The following is a 16,612-nucleotide window of genomic DNA, read 5'->3' as shown; positions in this document are numbered from 1 at the left end:
ATTTATATATGGATTATTAATAACTGTGTTTTTCATTCAATTCCAGAGAAATCTTTAAGATCAAGTGTCAAGGGTACAAAATCAGTACCCTTTTATTACCCCTGTGACAGTTCATTGTACTCTTTATGGTACAATGAAGTACTTTTTCCACTCTATGGTAACTGCTCCATTCAGGCAATCTGTGACGTTCATTGGGTGAATCATTGTGTGGATTGTTCCAAAAAATACTCAATCAACAGATGTTTGGCTGGTATGTGAACACACTTTTTTTGTATGGATATAGATTTTATTGACTTGTACTTTCCGGTACACCCTAACAGACAGTACATGTACACCTCCAGGAACATAATGTATGACTTAAAAGCACATATTGCCATACATTTAGATGGTATCATTCTGACACGTGTATAACGTGGGCCCTCTCTTTGTGTGTGTTTAATTTGCACTGGAACGCTGCCTTCTCAGTCCTAATCCCTATAAAGAGGCCCCTCGGTGGCCCACGTGCTTTTGCAGATAAACGTCAACAGAAGGCAGAGTAACTAAGGCACATTAGAGGGCCCAGTAATCTTTTCTGTGCACGGTTGTAATTCCAAACACCCAATCAGCCTGCCGGTCTGTCACCGCCTCACAACTTGTGGACGTCCTGCATCCCATCCAGCCAGTTGGTCATCTAATCCCAGCAGAGCTAATCTTCCACTGATCTGAGGATTGCGCTACTGAGTCGCTGAGTTTCCTCTCACCTGCGGACAACAACATGCCCAACTGACTGACAGAGTGGAGTATACTGCTTGGAGGTGAAGCAGAATGGCGTTCCGCAGATCTACCTCCTCCGCCTGGACAGGTGAGCGCCACAGTAACTTGCATCCACACTTGACACATTAGCAAGGACCACTGTGGAGGAACTGTGTAAAGGCTGTGAGTGGCAGCGATCACCAGTGTGCAGCTGCAGTGCTTGCATTCAGACTCACTTCCTGTTTAGTGTGTGTTTCCTAGCAATACAGAAAGACTAATCTGGGTTCGTGTACCCTTAGTGTCAACATAAAACATGATCTTTTTGTGATTTTTGCCAATGTATTCAAAATGAAGAGCTAAGACATCACATGTACAAAAGCATTGACAGCCCGAGCTCAAGTGCATCCTGTTTCCACTGATCGTCTTGTACACTACAGGTGTCCAAAGTACGGCCCAGGGGCCATTTGTGGTCCGTGGCTGATTTTTTTTTTATTGGCCCGCAGCACCTTCCAAAAAAATATAATTTTACAAGAAAACTGGGGGGAAAAAAAACAACAGCAAAAGCAGAAACATCAGCAGTCATTTTACAAGAATAAAGCCAAAATGTTAAGAGAAAAAAGTAATCTAATGAGAAAAAGTAATAATTTTACCAAAAAAACGTTGTAATATTATGAGAAAAACACGTAATTTTAGTAGCACGAAGCTAAAATAAAAGATCACAAATGGAAAAAAAACAGCTATAACTTTCCGAGAATAAAGTCAAAATATTAAGAGAAAAAAGTCGTATTCTAACGCAAAACTCGCAATATTAGGATAAATAATGTCAGTTTTGTAGCATAGAGCTGAAATATGTTACTTTTAAAAAGTCATAGTAATATTATGAGAAACATACGAAAGTTGGAATTTTTCGAATATTGGGTTGGGGAAAAAGTTATAATTGTATGGGAATAACATCATAATATTATGAAAAGAACATTTATGAAGAATATTTAAGAAGAAATTTGAAATATTTGGTAAATTATTTAAAAAAAACATCAAAAATGAGAAAAACATCTAAGAATAAAGTTGATATTAATAATAGGCTTTTTCTCCTGCATCACAAAACTTAAAAGCAGTTTTTTCTTTATATATAATTTTCTTAGCACATCTACAACATATGGCCCATGCAGCCTTTCATTGCCACCCCTGCTGATGCTTCCCATCCAACCTGATAGGGCTTGAGAGGTGCTGCAAGGAAAAATGAGTGAAACTGCCCAAAAATATGGTGTGCCAAGCTTGTGTCTTCATATTCAAAAAGACTTGAGGCGACTTGAGGCTGTCATTGCTGCCAAAGGTGCATTAACGAAGTATTGAGTAAAGTCTGTGAATACTTATGTGCACTGTATGTATTCTTGTTCCTTATTTTTTATTCATTTGCAATCATTTCAAAAGACTTCTTTTATGTTGTCATTATGGGGTATTTGTGTAGAATTGTGAGGGGGAATAAAAGAATTGATTCCATTCTAGAATAAGGCTGTAACATAACCAAATGTGGAAAAAGTGACGCGCTGTGACTGCTTTCCGGATGCACTGCATCTCAAGAAGTCACCCCTGGAGAGCCCTGAAGTACACCCAGGGGCATCAGTACTCCTTTTGAGAACGATCGTGTGCTTTAGAATACCAGTCGGATATTACTAAACACAAGGATCCCTCCTTATGTTAAGTCTAAAGGCTCTAGGGGGGAAAAAAGGTGCACAAAGGAAGTAAAATAAGCACATACGAGACAGCAATCAGACATTTTTTTTTTAATCAGTGTTGAGTCAAAAATCCTGATACCCAGAAGCTCCTCTGTGTGACTAAATGTTTTACTTCAAACTCTGAGAAGAGCTAACAAAATGCTAAGTCAAATCGCGATACATGCATCGCCAACTTCCGATGTATCTTCAAATCTGATTACATAACAACATAAGCATTGGCTCATGTGGGATTTTTGTTGCTGCTGCTGTTGTTGTTGTTGCTTCAATACCTTTCTAAGAAACACACTTTACTACACATTCATTATGTGATATCATAACTGTTGCCTTTACGCAGATAATAATGCTCACTTATAATTGGCAGTATCAGCGTGTTCATTTACCAATGTTTTTTATCATAGCAGGCTATAGACATCGACAGGTGAGGTCAAATTGAACTGCCGTGCTTATGAATGCTTCCTAAATGAAAACCCACAGCTATATAGATGTCTGACACATACCCTGCATCATAAAGATACACAAGAGGGATTTTCTCCTATCCCTTCCTACAATATTCAAACTGGCGACCCTCCAGTTGCGAGGCCTGTTTCTGTAACCCCAGGCAGGCGACCACTGCCAAACAGGCTGTGTGAGGGACACAAACATGTGATTGCCGCCATGAAAAGATCTGTCTCTCACAAAAAAAAAAAAACTTCATCTTGACCCCATACTTTCTCATCATCTCCAAATATACTGTCCACAGAGATGGAAGGGGAGGAAGCAATGAGAGGCAGTGAGCGGTCCGTTGCACTGATACGAGAAAGCCTGGTGTGTTACTATGGCTACTGATGTCTGTATCCCTAAATAACCGCACGTTGTAACCTTATTATTAAAAAGAAAGGATGTGGAAGTCCCCGATAAAGAAGATGAAGACTTGAACTCACCCTTTTGGTGAGCAACAAGTGGAGAAATTGAGCATCGAACGTAGCAGCAGTTGCTCAATTCAAAGGGGAGGTCACAATGCATACGTAACATTTTTATTTTTATTTTATATTTAAATCATGTCTAATGCTTTCCAAATATACTGTACATTAAATATGATTTACTTTACAAATCTAACGGTTGCCCAATACTGACGTTATTGTCTCTGTAAACAATACATGATGACGCAGCTTTCCATAATGTTAAATTACAATAGAAAATCTACACTCAAATATGGTTATTTTATTTTTCAAGGGCCAGAAGGAATCTTGCATTGGACAAGATGTAAGAATATACTGTGCGTTTGAATCAATATGGCTGAATCATCCAAGATGCTCCACTTTCACTTCTATGTCCCTCGTGGGAAGTATTTTCAGAGTAAAATGCGCATCCTGAACATGGATGCTGAGCTGTGAAAGGCTGTCCTGTGTGCTTTTATGCTGCTCTGTTCAAAAATCATGTAGTTCGCTTATACACTCCTGATCAAAAGTTCAAAAATTGCTAGAATTTAAATTTTGCACTGTCGGATCTGAAGGAGGTTCTAAGTAGGGCTTCAAATGCAAAAAGAAGAAATGGAGTGACACAAAAAAATGTTGGAGTACGTAATTTATTGTAAAAATCCATTCAGCTGAAATAGTTTGTTCATCAGTGGATGAAAATAGAAATAACATGTTGAAAAAAGAACTCAGTGACATGTAAGGATGCGCAATTCTTGTTAATCACTGCAAATGTTGGTTTGGGCATGCAGTGTTTCCAGGAGGCTGGTGAGAATGTTGCTCCAAGATGGCGTCACAGAGGGCATCCACTGTCTGGAACTGATGTCCAGTTTGGTAAACTTCCCTTGCCATTTCCCAAGTGGATTGGATTTAGATCAGTGGATAATGAAGGATGGTCCAAAAGAGTGAGGTTATTCCTCTGGAAGAAGTCCTTTGTCAGGTGCTCATTGTGAACTGCAGCGTTGTCCTGCTGAAAAACCCAGTCATTACCACACAGACAAGGGCCTTCAGTCATGAGGGATGCCCCCTGCAACAGCTCCTCAGAGCAAGCTGCCATTTGACGCCCCTGCACAACATGAAAATCCCTTGTTCCATTGAAGGACAAAGCATGATGGCGCCCCCTCCACTGTGCCGTGTGGAAAACATCTCAGGTGGGATCTCCTTGTCATGCCAGTAACGTTGGAAGCCATCAAGGTTACGTAAAGGTTACATTTTTTCTCATCAGAGAATTAAACTTTCTTCCACCTTTCAGTGTCCAATGTTTGGTGCTCTCGTGCAAATTCCAAACGGGCAATTTTGTGGCGTTGAAGGAGACGAGACCTATGAAGGCCTTGTCTCGCAGATACTGCCTGATGGTTATTGGACTGCACTCAACACCAGTAACAACCTTCATTTGGGCCCAGGATCGTCCCGTGTCCAGTGTGACAGTCAATCGGATCCTCCACCTCAGGGCCGGTGACATTTTTTTGGGTCTACCGCTTGACTCTTTTGTTCCATAACCTTCAGGATGGAAGGTCTTATAGTGGTTGATGGTTGATCAGCTGATGAACAGATTTAATGGTTAATTGCAATAAATTGCTTATTAAAAAATAGTTTCATCTCATGCCCATTTCGTCTTTTTGCATTTTGAAGCTCTGCTTAGAATGTCCTTAAGATCCAACAGTGCAAAATTTAAATTCTTGCAATTTTTTCAACTCTTAAAATTAAGATCAGGAGGGTATCTGACCAACTCATGCACTTCTTGCAGAGTCAAGAGGGACTGGACGAGGCTTCATCCAAGTGGCCACGGCTCTCAGCGAGTCCTCCTCCATTCACAGTGACACCTTGTACCACCTGACCAGGGATGTGTCCATGATGGGCCTGGACCCTTTGTCTTATAGCATCCTGGAAGCGGAACCTTATAAAGAGGAAGTGCGTAATGAGGAGACTCACAGTCTACTAAAGGTAACTAATGAATGGTTGAATTTGTCTGTATGTGCGGCCAATGCAGGCTATCATGGCTATGTGTTGCATTGCATTGCATCATCCTATCAGTTACTGTGCGTTATTCCACATTAGACTGATGTTCCTTTATGATCCATAAGTGAAAATGTTCTCTAGAAATGTGCCATCGAGTGCAGTTTCAGGGTCCGATGACTTTGGCCAGGCACAGTTGCATATTGTGTCCCCGAGACTATCAAGTCTAAAAATTATACTCACTGCACCTCGTTAGGTGCACCTGCTTTCAAAGCCATTTATGCTTAAAAATATGTATTTTTTGGCAATAGATGTTTCATTTATTTCCATTTAATTTGTGTGCACACGCAGCAGTACATGACCATTCATTCAATGTTAAATGAATATCTTTTTTAATGCAGAAAAACTCGTATTAGATTGTGTAGGTGTGCCTAATGAAGTGACCGAAGTGAAAAACATCAAGGTAAAAAATTAATAAATAAAATTAGCAGATGGACATTTTTTTACAGCGTGCCACACGCTGTTTGCCCAACGCGCCGGTGGTGCGCACGCAGCCTGCACACATCACACACACACACACGCGCGCTCACACACGCTCACAGTGTGAAAGCTGGAAAGATAGATGGATACCTCTCATGTGTGCATCATGCTACCGGTACGCGCTTCTCTTTAGATTCCAACCGAACCTCGTTTGCGATCCAAGCAATGCCACCTGTTGCATTTGGTCTGTGGACTAACTGGAGTGACCTCTAGTGTCAATTTTGGGGGGGATGGAGGAGGAGGTGGTGGCGGTGGTGATGAATTCGGCTGCCGTCGTGCCAACTTTTACTCATGCTCTTCTTCTTCTTCATCGTCTTCCTCGACTTGTCTGATTGGCTTTAAAGCGGCACAACATGCAGACTGACGACAAGATCCCAGTGAGTACAACAGCTTGTTCTTTTTATGGCTGTAGTATTACTTGTAGTAATATATTGTAGCTACAGTGTGTAGCAACCTAGTTTAAGACCTCCTTTAAACCCCTTTCAGAACTATAAGAAGACTTTCACATTTGAGTAAACCAAAGAGGGAAGAAGGGCTTGCATGAATACTGAGGAATTTGTGTATTTAGGGTTTTTTTCTAAGTGAGTTGATGAAGTCTAACATGTCTTTTTTTTAAATACATTTCACATTATGCATGATATACTGGCACTTGTATGTCAAGTCTGTACCTTTTATAGGTAAAATGGCTTGACACTGGGTTGAAACTTTCTAAAATACCACTTTGTGCATACGTGCCTTTGTGGCTCTGGGAAATAGTGACCCATTAGTCCAATAATTAGCGATATTTTGACCTTGTAGTACAGAAATGGACAAAAATCCTTTCATGAGGATAATAATTGTCAGTTTGTTGACTTATTGTGCTTCTGCATAGACACTGATCATGGCTATGGGCAACATTTTGAACTGATATCCACCATCAACTCCATCAGGTGAAAGTAGCCAGGTATTTGTAATGGTTTTATTGTTGCATTATTCCGCAACAAAGCGTGTGACCACGTTTGGATGGTATCCAAGGGAAACACCGGGCTCGTGTGTACTAAACAACCCCTAAAAGTGCTCCCCCTATTCTTTTTGGACACCTAACTGACATTTAAAAAGGCCACAGAGAGAATGTGCATACCTCACTCATACTTATTGTGGAGGGAGTCTTTGTCTTTGTTCCTGCATTGTGTTTTATTGTCTTTGTGGTTCTCACTCTGCTTGTCTATCCGTCTATCCCTGCTGGCCACAGTTGTTTGTTTTGGTAGTCTGACCACCTGCCAACTAAATCCAGCAAATATCCATTTTTGTCCGCTCTTTCTTGGTTTTGACAAATCATTTCAGCTAGAATTGGTGTGATCACGCTGCTTCCTTTGCACAACCTGCGCTAAAATCTCCCATCATGCCCCGAGGCCTATAGAGCTCTTGTGTCCTCAGTGTTCCGTCTCCTGCTAAACAATCTGTCTAAATAAAGACTAAAATGGCCAAAGGTGACGCGACTGCCCACTCTGCTGCGAAAGGTTCTCACTTCAGTGTTTTTGAGAACCTGCCAACAGCCACTTGTGCGTGTGTGTGCCGACGTAGCCGTCGATGCTCAAGTTCATTCAAATAGTTACATAAGCAGTTGCCGCTTTTGCTACTTATCCCTGAGTAATATGATCAGTTGGGTCATGCAAATTTACTATTGTTGATGGGTGATTTGTTTCTTTTTTTAAGTCACAATGATCATTGGTAGTTTGCAATGTTGTTCAAATTTCATCGAATGTTTGTTTCAAAGGTGCGGGCAAAAGCGCGCAGCAACGTCCAAGAGCTCCAAACACAGGAATGGTCCGGAGCCGAAAACACACAAACACCCTGAAACACATGCAACGGGAAAATGATGCAAATGAAAAATGCTGCAATCACAGAAACGCTGCAGGATCATAAACAAATGCAAAAGAACAATCCTGCAAATGCCAAAAACACACACAAACCCTAAAGACAACTGCATGAGAGAAAGTGGTTGAAAAAGCGTTCAAAAGGAAAGTAGCAACCACCACGACATCCGTGAAGATTTCTTTTGTGGCAGGCATGTGATCTTTGAGTGAGACAGCCGTGACTGACAGTCATCTTATTCGGCCCAAGCGGCCATTTTTACGAAGTTTAGCTTCTAATTGCGACAAGTATATGCATTTTTTTGTACAATCGGTTCTCATAAACCACTATGGTGAAAAATGCTAGCCGTTGGTGGTGTTTGTTTTTTATTATTTTGGTTGAAAAAAATGTCATTTTGAGCCGGTGACAAACAGAAGCTTTCAGACGTAATATTTGACAGTATTATAGAGAGTAGCTTTTGACGGCCAAGTGTTTAACAAAGGCCATCTCGCTCACGTCTTTAAAGAGGGATATCCCACAGGTCTGGCAACCCCGGTAGCCTGGCTAACTTCTGTTTTGTTCCCTGAAGTTGCAGCATTTCTCTCCTGCAGTTGGCTTGGGGGCTTGTGTGTGTTTTTTGCATTTGCGCAGCATTTTTCTTTTGCATTTGTTTTTGATTTTGCAGCGTTTATGTGATTGCAGCAATTTCCCGTCACACGTGTTGTTTGTGTGTTTTTGGTTTTGGATCATTTGCTCCACGTTTGCTCCCGTCGGCCACCGTACTGGAAGCAGTATCAAATGCTGCGTACATGTGGAAGCCACGGAAGGCATAACAACAACAACAGAGGGTGCAGTTTATTCAGGCCCTACAAGTTGGCTGTGTAAATGGGCTGAAATGAAAGCAAAAAGCAAAGTTGAATGTGCCAATGAATGTGTGTTCAACATCGCACTGCAGTGTATACAGTAATCCTTGCCACTTTGCGCTTCCAATTTCACTGCTTCACTCTATCACAGCTTTTCAAAAATACATATCGTACTGTTACATGGTTGAATACAGCCTATTATTAGTCAACAAATATGCACATTTTAGCAATTTTAAGTAATCTGTGCCTAAAATGGCTAAAATAGAAGTAAATTATAAATATAAGGTATTCAGAAGATGCATTCAAAGGCATGTTGATCATATGTGGTATTCTACACTGGTTACTAGGTGTCTAATGTTACTGCAATGTTCAGTGAGACACACAAGCACCAGAATTGATCGCTGGAACAACAGGCTACAAGTTATCTACAACAGGCACAATAATCCCTAACACGGGCTACTGTTGCGGCCATAACCCACGCCAAGCTAAAACTCAATTCCTGTCCGCCCTCCATTCAGCTCTCTTTGCATAGGAACGCATTTACAGCAGCACATGAACACAAGCCTAATTTATGTCTTATTGAGTGATACGAGTGTAAAGGTGACTATAATGGTGTTATTTTTGGTCTAGCGGGCTGTAATGATGTTAAAAACGGTATTTAGAAGGCTGTAAACAAGTTTTCTATGCTCCAACTACGAAAATATTCCATTCATAAATAAGGAATCCTGCTTGTATAACACAGACTAGTGGAAAGCAAATGGAGTGAGGTTCCACCAGGTTGCCGAAGTTAGCGTGCCAAGTTTGCATCCACGCATTTTGGTACTGTTGGCTGACCTCGCATTTCGACACTATATCGTGAGCTCATGCAATTGAATATAAATGAAGAGGTTTAGCTCATTTAGCCCAGGTCCTGCTTCCTTCCTGTTCCAACTTTCAGTTTCACTTGTGTTCTTAAATCACTACTTTGGATTAAAAATCCAATCGTTTTTTCAAATACTCCCCGTATTTAGTTCCCTTTGTCTTCGTCCTACAGGTTGTTAGTGCGGCATCAAGCCCTCAAGACAGCGGCGAGGGCCTCCACTTCTCCGATGGCCGCCGGAAAGTCGACTATGTTCTGGTCTTTCATCAGCCAAGACACAGCTCCGTCCGGTCCCCCGCCAGCACTTCGGTTTCCCATGACCGACTGTCCATCGTTTCCAACGGCAACTTCCCGCCGTCGCTGGGCTCGGAGGGAAGAGGAGGGGGAGGAGGTGGAGGAGGAGGTGGTGGTGGTGGTGGGGAGTCTGTGAGCATCGGTGAGGTGTTTATGGAGCTTGACAGTGGAGGAGGGAATGAGGCGGCTGAGCCTGCTGACCATGAGATGCACCTGATCAGGCAAGAGTTTGAGGCCAACCTGCTGGAGGCCGGGCTGGAGATAGAAAGAGACAGAGAGGTGAGTGCGATGACAGCGTCAATCAAAACTGAGCGTTGATATCAATCTAGTGGAAGCGTCTTGTCGCTTATGTTGAAACCGCATATAAATTGACTGCACGAAGATGACTCAGTAAGTGTGAAGTGGGTTTTCATTCTTTGCTGTGTGCTTTTTCCCCGACTTTAAAGGCTCTTGGTCATTTTCAGGAATTTGAATGAGTTACAAGCACTTGGGCGACGATAATGAAGTAAAAACTCCAAATGCTTAACTGATTGGATTGAGAGCGGCAGGATAGAGGGATGAGGGGGTGGGATGACAGAACAAAGCACATACTGTAGTTGTAGTAGTAGTAGTGGTAGTAATAGGATGACGTACAGTAGTAATGTGACCGCTGCACCTCAGACAAGCTACATACTAGTTGTAGTTCTAGTCGGCATTTATTGTGCTCAATTCATCTATCTACTAATATATGAATGTATAGAACAGTGCTTTCGGAGGCTTTCATGTGAATTCCATTCCAGCTGCTGGACTTGACCTCTTCCATGGCACTTCTCCCATTTACCCAGCGAGACGACTCATTTGGGGGTTTGACGTCGCGAAAAATCCGAGCAGGACGCTGTCGGTCAGCTCGAGTGTGTTCATGTGTGTCGTAGTAAGCGCTTTGGCAGAACACCCACTCTTTGTTTTGTTGCAGTGGGCCTGCGGAGTCCTACAAATGGAGTTATTGTTCAAGATCTTCTGAAATGATTTGGCGAGTACCGGGTGGGATATTTAAAAGCAAAATGACAAACAGTGCCAGAGCGAGGGGACAGTATTTTAAGAGGATTAGGTGCAGTTTGAATGCAGTATGCGTGGATGCGATCCAGCAGTTGGCCGCACGTAGTCAACAGGCTAGCATTAATCAGATTGTTGACAATATGCTGATGGACCCTAATCTCGGTTGAGATTAGCTTCCTGATAGCGCCTTACTTTATCTCACAGATTGACATGTTCATACACTTTGCAGCCAAGAGTTGCCAGTATAGATATTTTGGTCCCCTCCTTCGACTATATCAGATTGTCAAGCTCAATCGCACGAACACCCCCCACCACACACACACTCCGTATCTTTATTGTTTATCCAGATTATTTCACACACAGATGATCATTTATTATTATCCAGGCTCAAAAAATAGTATTTAGTATGGTCAGATTGTGATAAAATGTTACATTAGCACTGACAAATAGATAAGTAAGCAGCCTGCATACCTTTTTCCCGTTTCTGCTGTACTGGAACATACCACCTTTCCGTAATGCGCCAGGCAGCTGTGGTTGCGTTATCAGGCCCGGGCAAAATACGCATGACAGCAGGTGAATGTGTTTTGATGTGGACACGGGTTTTTTCATTTTAATTTCACTCATGTGGATGGACATTTTTTTATATCGGGGTGGGGAAAATGCATTTTTGAAAATATCTGTGTTCGTGTTTGTTCATTCCTGCTTTAAATGTCTACTTTCCGCCTGTACTGACTGCCGATTGGATGAGCCAGGAAAAGGGAACGGGACACAGATGCGGATATACGACTACAATCCCTCGTTTATCGCGGTTAATCGGTTCCACACCCGATCGTGAATAATTGTAATATTGGAAATGGGATATTAAAATAATGGATTAGATGGAATATATGAAATATTTTCATAGTTAGAGCACAGAAAACCTGTTTAGGATTTTTACCATTATTAGAGCCCTCTAGGAATGAAATAACACCCCTATAGTTATTTTTACATTCATATTACCCAATATAGTAGATATAATCAGAGAAAATAAGCCATTTAAGATATAAATAAGACTCGTGCTCGTGTGTGTCTCAAAAATGTCTGGACAATAAATAAATGTGGACAGTAAGTGACGCCAGGGATTTAGAGTTGAGTTTTAGCTGGATGTGTTATTATTATTAGAATAATGATGATGACTATTATTATTATTATTGTTATCATTGTGCCTGTTGTGACATCCATCCATCCATTTTCTATGCCGCTTCTCCTCATTAGGGTTGCAGGGGCATGCTGGAGCCTATCCCAGCGGACTTCGGGCGACAGGCGGGGTACACCGTGGACTGGTCGCCAGCCAATCGCAGGGCACATATAGACAAACAACCATTCACACGCACATTTTAGACAATTTAGAGTCGCCAATTAACCTAACATGCATGTTTTTGGAATGTGGGAGGAAACTGGAATACCCGGAGAAAACCCATGCACGCACGGGAAGAACATGCAAATTCCACACAGAAAATGCCCAGGTCTTCCCGCTCTCCAGATTATGACTGTGTGGCCAACATGCTAACCACCAGGCCACTGCGGCCCCTATTGTGACATACTGTAAATAATATATAAAATGAAAAAGCCTGTCATTGGCGAGCAAGTCTGGTGTTACTAGTGACACCTAGTGGCCAGTGTGGACTACAGCTCATTAACATTTCGCATTGCCTTAAACAGGATTTGAATTTTACTGCATTTAAAACATTTTCATGTTCGAAAATGCTGAATTTAGGCCAAGAATACTCAACGTTTGCTTAAATATGCATTATTTGGAGTAATAAAAGGTCATAGTCAACCACAAAACCTATCATTTTTAAATAAATAAATTATTGAAAAACCACAATAGTGAGGGAGCGATGTTGGAGCTGCGTTGTAGCGAAGGATGAGTTGTTTTGGCATAGTTGTTTGTGTCAATAAAGTGATTATTGATCGAGCATCTCTTCGTCACTCTCTCAAAGCCCGTGCAAAAGCTACGGTGTTTTATATCCACACAAGAAACACACAATCAATGGGATATGTAACCCAGAAGAGCATGCAGCTGCGGAATGGGTGGATTACGCGTTTCCCAGCATGCTTTGTTGTGGTTAAACTGATCATTTTTGTCTCTTCTGCCTTTTTAAGGTGTTATTTTGTGCAGACTGGTTGTGAATTGTTGATTTTAGTCGTGTACAGTTCAATTATTGTTACTTTGGTTGTGCATTTAGTGCTATATATAATACAATGGCTACAAAGGTACAGCAATGCTACAGGAATAGTTGAAACTGACAGAATTACTTGATTGTGCAGATCATCGTAGGCACGTTTGTTTGATCAAAGGTCCGTGATACGGCCCAACTTAATGCTATTTTAAAACAGTTCCCGCAGGCCTTGAGTTGTGGACTATATAGTACAGGATAGTCTTACAGAGTGACTGACCAACATAATTACACTCCTTCATTTGAATAAAGTGGGGGATACTCTTACGGAATGACTGACAAACATAATTACGCCCTCTCAGTCAGAGTGCCGTCGCTGTAGATGTGCCTTCTGTAGGTGCTGGCGCAGTAATGGAACAAAAAAGGGATGTTCTGTATTTATGTACACTCAGTCGCAGTACAAGAACATGTAAAGCATATGTCCAGGCTGGTCCATCAATATTGTAGACCACAAAAATGACTGGGTGACTCGATATTAATGCTCATTACAAGCTATTGTACCAGAAACATCATTTTGAAGTTGTTATGTAAAGGTACAGTTGTTCCATATTGTTGCTTTAACACAGATGTGTTCAAACTTTTTCCACCGAGGGCCGCATACCGAAAGACTGAAGGATGCGGGGACCACTTTGATGCATTTTGTGCTAAAACCAATCCAGTGTAGGTCAATATATGCTTAACAGTGTGAACAAAACATCCACATCCTTACTTTAAGTTATAAGCGGCAAAGAAAATGTGTATAATATCTAATAATAGATGTTATTTATACAGTCAATCCTTGGTTTTCGAATGCCCCGGTTTTCGTATGATTCAATTTTGACAAAAACCTTTCCCAAAACTATGCCTGGGCTTTTGTATATTATTGTGTGTCACAAATGTGTCCATTTGCCCTGTACTATATCGTTCCACGGAATCCAGTGCCCAAACAAAGCACCCTACGCGTGGGTGACTCACTGTCTGCGCATTTTTTAAAATTCAGTGCGACTGCTAAATAACCCTCCATGGGGCCAAAGAAAGTTGCGAGTGCCAGCAATTTGATAAAGAAGGTGCGAATCTTTGTCCTTTCTTTGTTGCGTTCTCAACAAAGAAAGGACAAAGATGGCTTGGGTTGCACCTAAATGGCAGATAACAGAGTGGCTTGAATGTCAAACTTGTTTACCGTGGCTGAGGATTATTGGGTTGACCTTCGATTTCTGAGGAGTGTATGCTGTAAGAGAATGTTTTTAATTAAATCTGAGGGCGATAGGTTCATTCAAGATGCAGGGCTGGGGCCACTGAAGACCTGCTGTTGGCTCTGAATTGCAGACAAGAGTGTTGCATACATAAAAAGTGATATTATTATCATTATACAGGTAGTTTTTACATACACCATTTGTACTGCCTGTCGTTACATCATCGTGGCGTGTCTGCACATCAGCATGACTCCTACTTGTATTTTATATATACGGTAGTCCTTTCTGTCCATCACACCTACTGTCTACCAGTCATTTTCACCATCACCACCTCCTCTCACTCGCTGGCATCCTGTCACCCAAACCATCACCCTCCCTCCTACTCAATGCATACCGAGCCTAGTCCCTCTCGATGACACCCCCCGAGCCCCTGGCCGCGTCCTAGTTCCACCCCCCACTGAGATAAAGAGATAATTGGAAATCCCTCTACTAATTAACCTTCTCCAGACTCAAATGTATTTATATCATCCCGCTTTTTGCTGTTTTTGATGCCATAGAGGAAGAGAGAAAGAGGGCAAGAGAAGGTACTGTAAATGAGATGATAACAGTGTTTATCATCAAATGGGTTATGTGTCATTAAGGTGTGCTCATGTTATGGTTACATTCAGAATGTTGACTTTTCAGGCCGCAAATATGAGCATATCGTCAACGGAGGCAAGTATTACAGAACTGATTCAAAGCAAAGACACTTGTGTCAGTGTAGTGTACCTATCCAGACTTGTAGGCTTTTGCTCCGCTTTCCACCTTTTTAGCAACAACATATACCGTGGAAAATACAATTGTCATTCCAACAGCTATCTATCCATCCATCCATTTTCTATGCCGCTTAGCCTACTAGGGTCGTGGGAGTATGCTGGAGCCTATCCTATCCCAGCTGACTTCGGGCGAGAGGACTGGTCACCTGTCAATCGCAGGGCACATATACAGTAGACAAACAACCATTCACACGCATGCACGGATGGAAACTGCTGCGACGCAAGAGTCTCCCGTCGCAGCAGTTTCCATCCGTAACACACACGCACAACAATGGGCAGGCGAGAGCGCGCACTGATACAAACGGAGAGGAAATAACGCCGAGTGAGTGAGAGGTCTGGCTTTTTTGTTAGCAATGGTTTTGTGATGCAAGTGTATTACTCTTTTGAACGCATATTGTTTTGAGAAGCCAAACTCTTTACTTAAGTGACCCCAGCAACTAACTCGAACTACGTTCCTCCTCACCGAAATCCCACCAGAACTCCGCTCACGGAACAAAGTGGGGGGGTAAGTCATTGTTGCTACACTACACTGCTGATGGGGATGTCATACAACTTCATGTGAAAAAATCTCAAGTATCCCTTTAAAAATGTTTACTTTTAAAAACGGATGTAATTGAATTGACAGTATGTGCCCTAACTCTTAGTACTCCAAATTTGGCAAAATATGGGATTTTTGATGCAGTACATTTCATTATTATTGAATAATAAATGGGGCCGCACGGAGGCCTAGTGGTTAGCATGTTGGCCGCACAGTCAGGAGATCGGGAAGATCTGGGTTCTAATCTCCATTGGGCATCTCTGTGTGGAGTTTGCATGTTCTCCCCGTGCGTGCGTCGGTTTTCTCCGGTTTTCTTCCTCCCACATTCCAAAAACACGCATGCTAGGTTTATTGGCGACTCTGAATTGTCCATAGGGATGAATGTGGTGTGAGTGGTTGTTTGTCTATAAGTGCCCTGCGATGGGCTGGCGACCAGTCCAGGGTGTACCCCGCCTCTCGCCCGAAGTCAGCTGGGATAGGCTCCAGCATACCCATGACCCTAGTGAGGATAAGCGGCATAGAAGATGGTTGGATGGATAAATAATAAATATTATTATTATGTTTTTTTGTGATTGGCTAAAATTTTCACCTCAGAGCATGTTCTAAGACTTTTTTTTTTTTTTACTTTAGTACATTTTTAAAAATTCTTTAATCATGCTTTTGATATATTTTTAATGATGATAATATAGTCAGTAAAATGTACTCTTCTTTTAATATATTTAATGAAAACATTTTTCTTACCATCATTGCCTGTCTTTGCTGATTGGCTAGACTGAACAGTGCATTTTAACTTTTTACGGGGCAGTCAAAATATTTTGTAAATTTGTAAAAAAAAAAAAATAATATGCCAGTAAAAAGGACTTGTCTTTTGATATATTTAGTTAAAAAAATGTTCGCGTTATCATGACCTCTTTTAATGATTGGCTGGGAGAACTCACATGGTTCTACTGGTTCTACTGACCTTTTCTCACTGCTTTTCCAGTGTTTACTTGCAGTCTTGCAGTGGATGGTAGTGTATGGACAGTACAGTATTTGTTCAAAGAGTAGTTCCGAGTGTGCCCCAGAGA

The 16,612-nt window shown here is 41.7% G+C and overlaps 1 protein-coding gene across 3 annotated transcripts in view; it reads left to right on the top strand.

Moving 5' to 3' along the window:
• Nucleotides 1–693: 693 nt before the first annotated feature.
• ano2b (anoctamin 2b) overlaps nt 694–16,612 on the top strand; it is a 43,255-nt gene continuing 27,336 nt past the window's right edge. For 2 of the 3 annotated variants that reach the window (XM_054800446.1, XM_054800449.1), the window contains exons 1-4: nt 694–841; nt 5,169–5,365; nt 6,262–6,294; nt 9,647–10,045. In XM_054800446.1, coding sequence (XP_054656421.1) covers nt 805–841; nt 5,169–5,365; nt 6,262–6,294; nt 9,647–10,045 — 666 coding nt within the window. In that variant the 5' untranslated portion in view covers nt 694–804. The remainder of the gene's footprint in view (nt 842–5,168; nt 5,366–6,261; nt 6,295–9,646; nt 10,046–16,612) is intronic. The other variant, XM_054800448.1, reaches the window with a different exon arrangement.

Source organism: Dunckerocampus dactyliophorus, chromosome 15, assembly GCF_027744805.1.
Source record: "Dunckerocampus dactyliophorus isolate RoL2022-P2 chromosome 15, RoL_Ddac_1.1, whole genome shotgun sequence".
Taxonomy (NCBI): Eukaryota; Metazoa; Chordata; class Actinopteri; order Syngnathiformes; family Syngnathidae; genus Dunckerocampus; species Dunckerocampus dactyliophorus.
The sequence above is the reverse complement of the archived record's forward strand: the minus strand, read 5'-3'. Positions and strand labels throughout refer to the sequence as shown.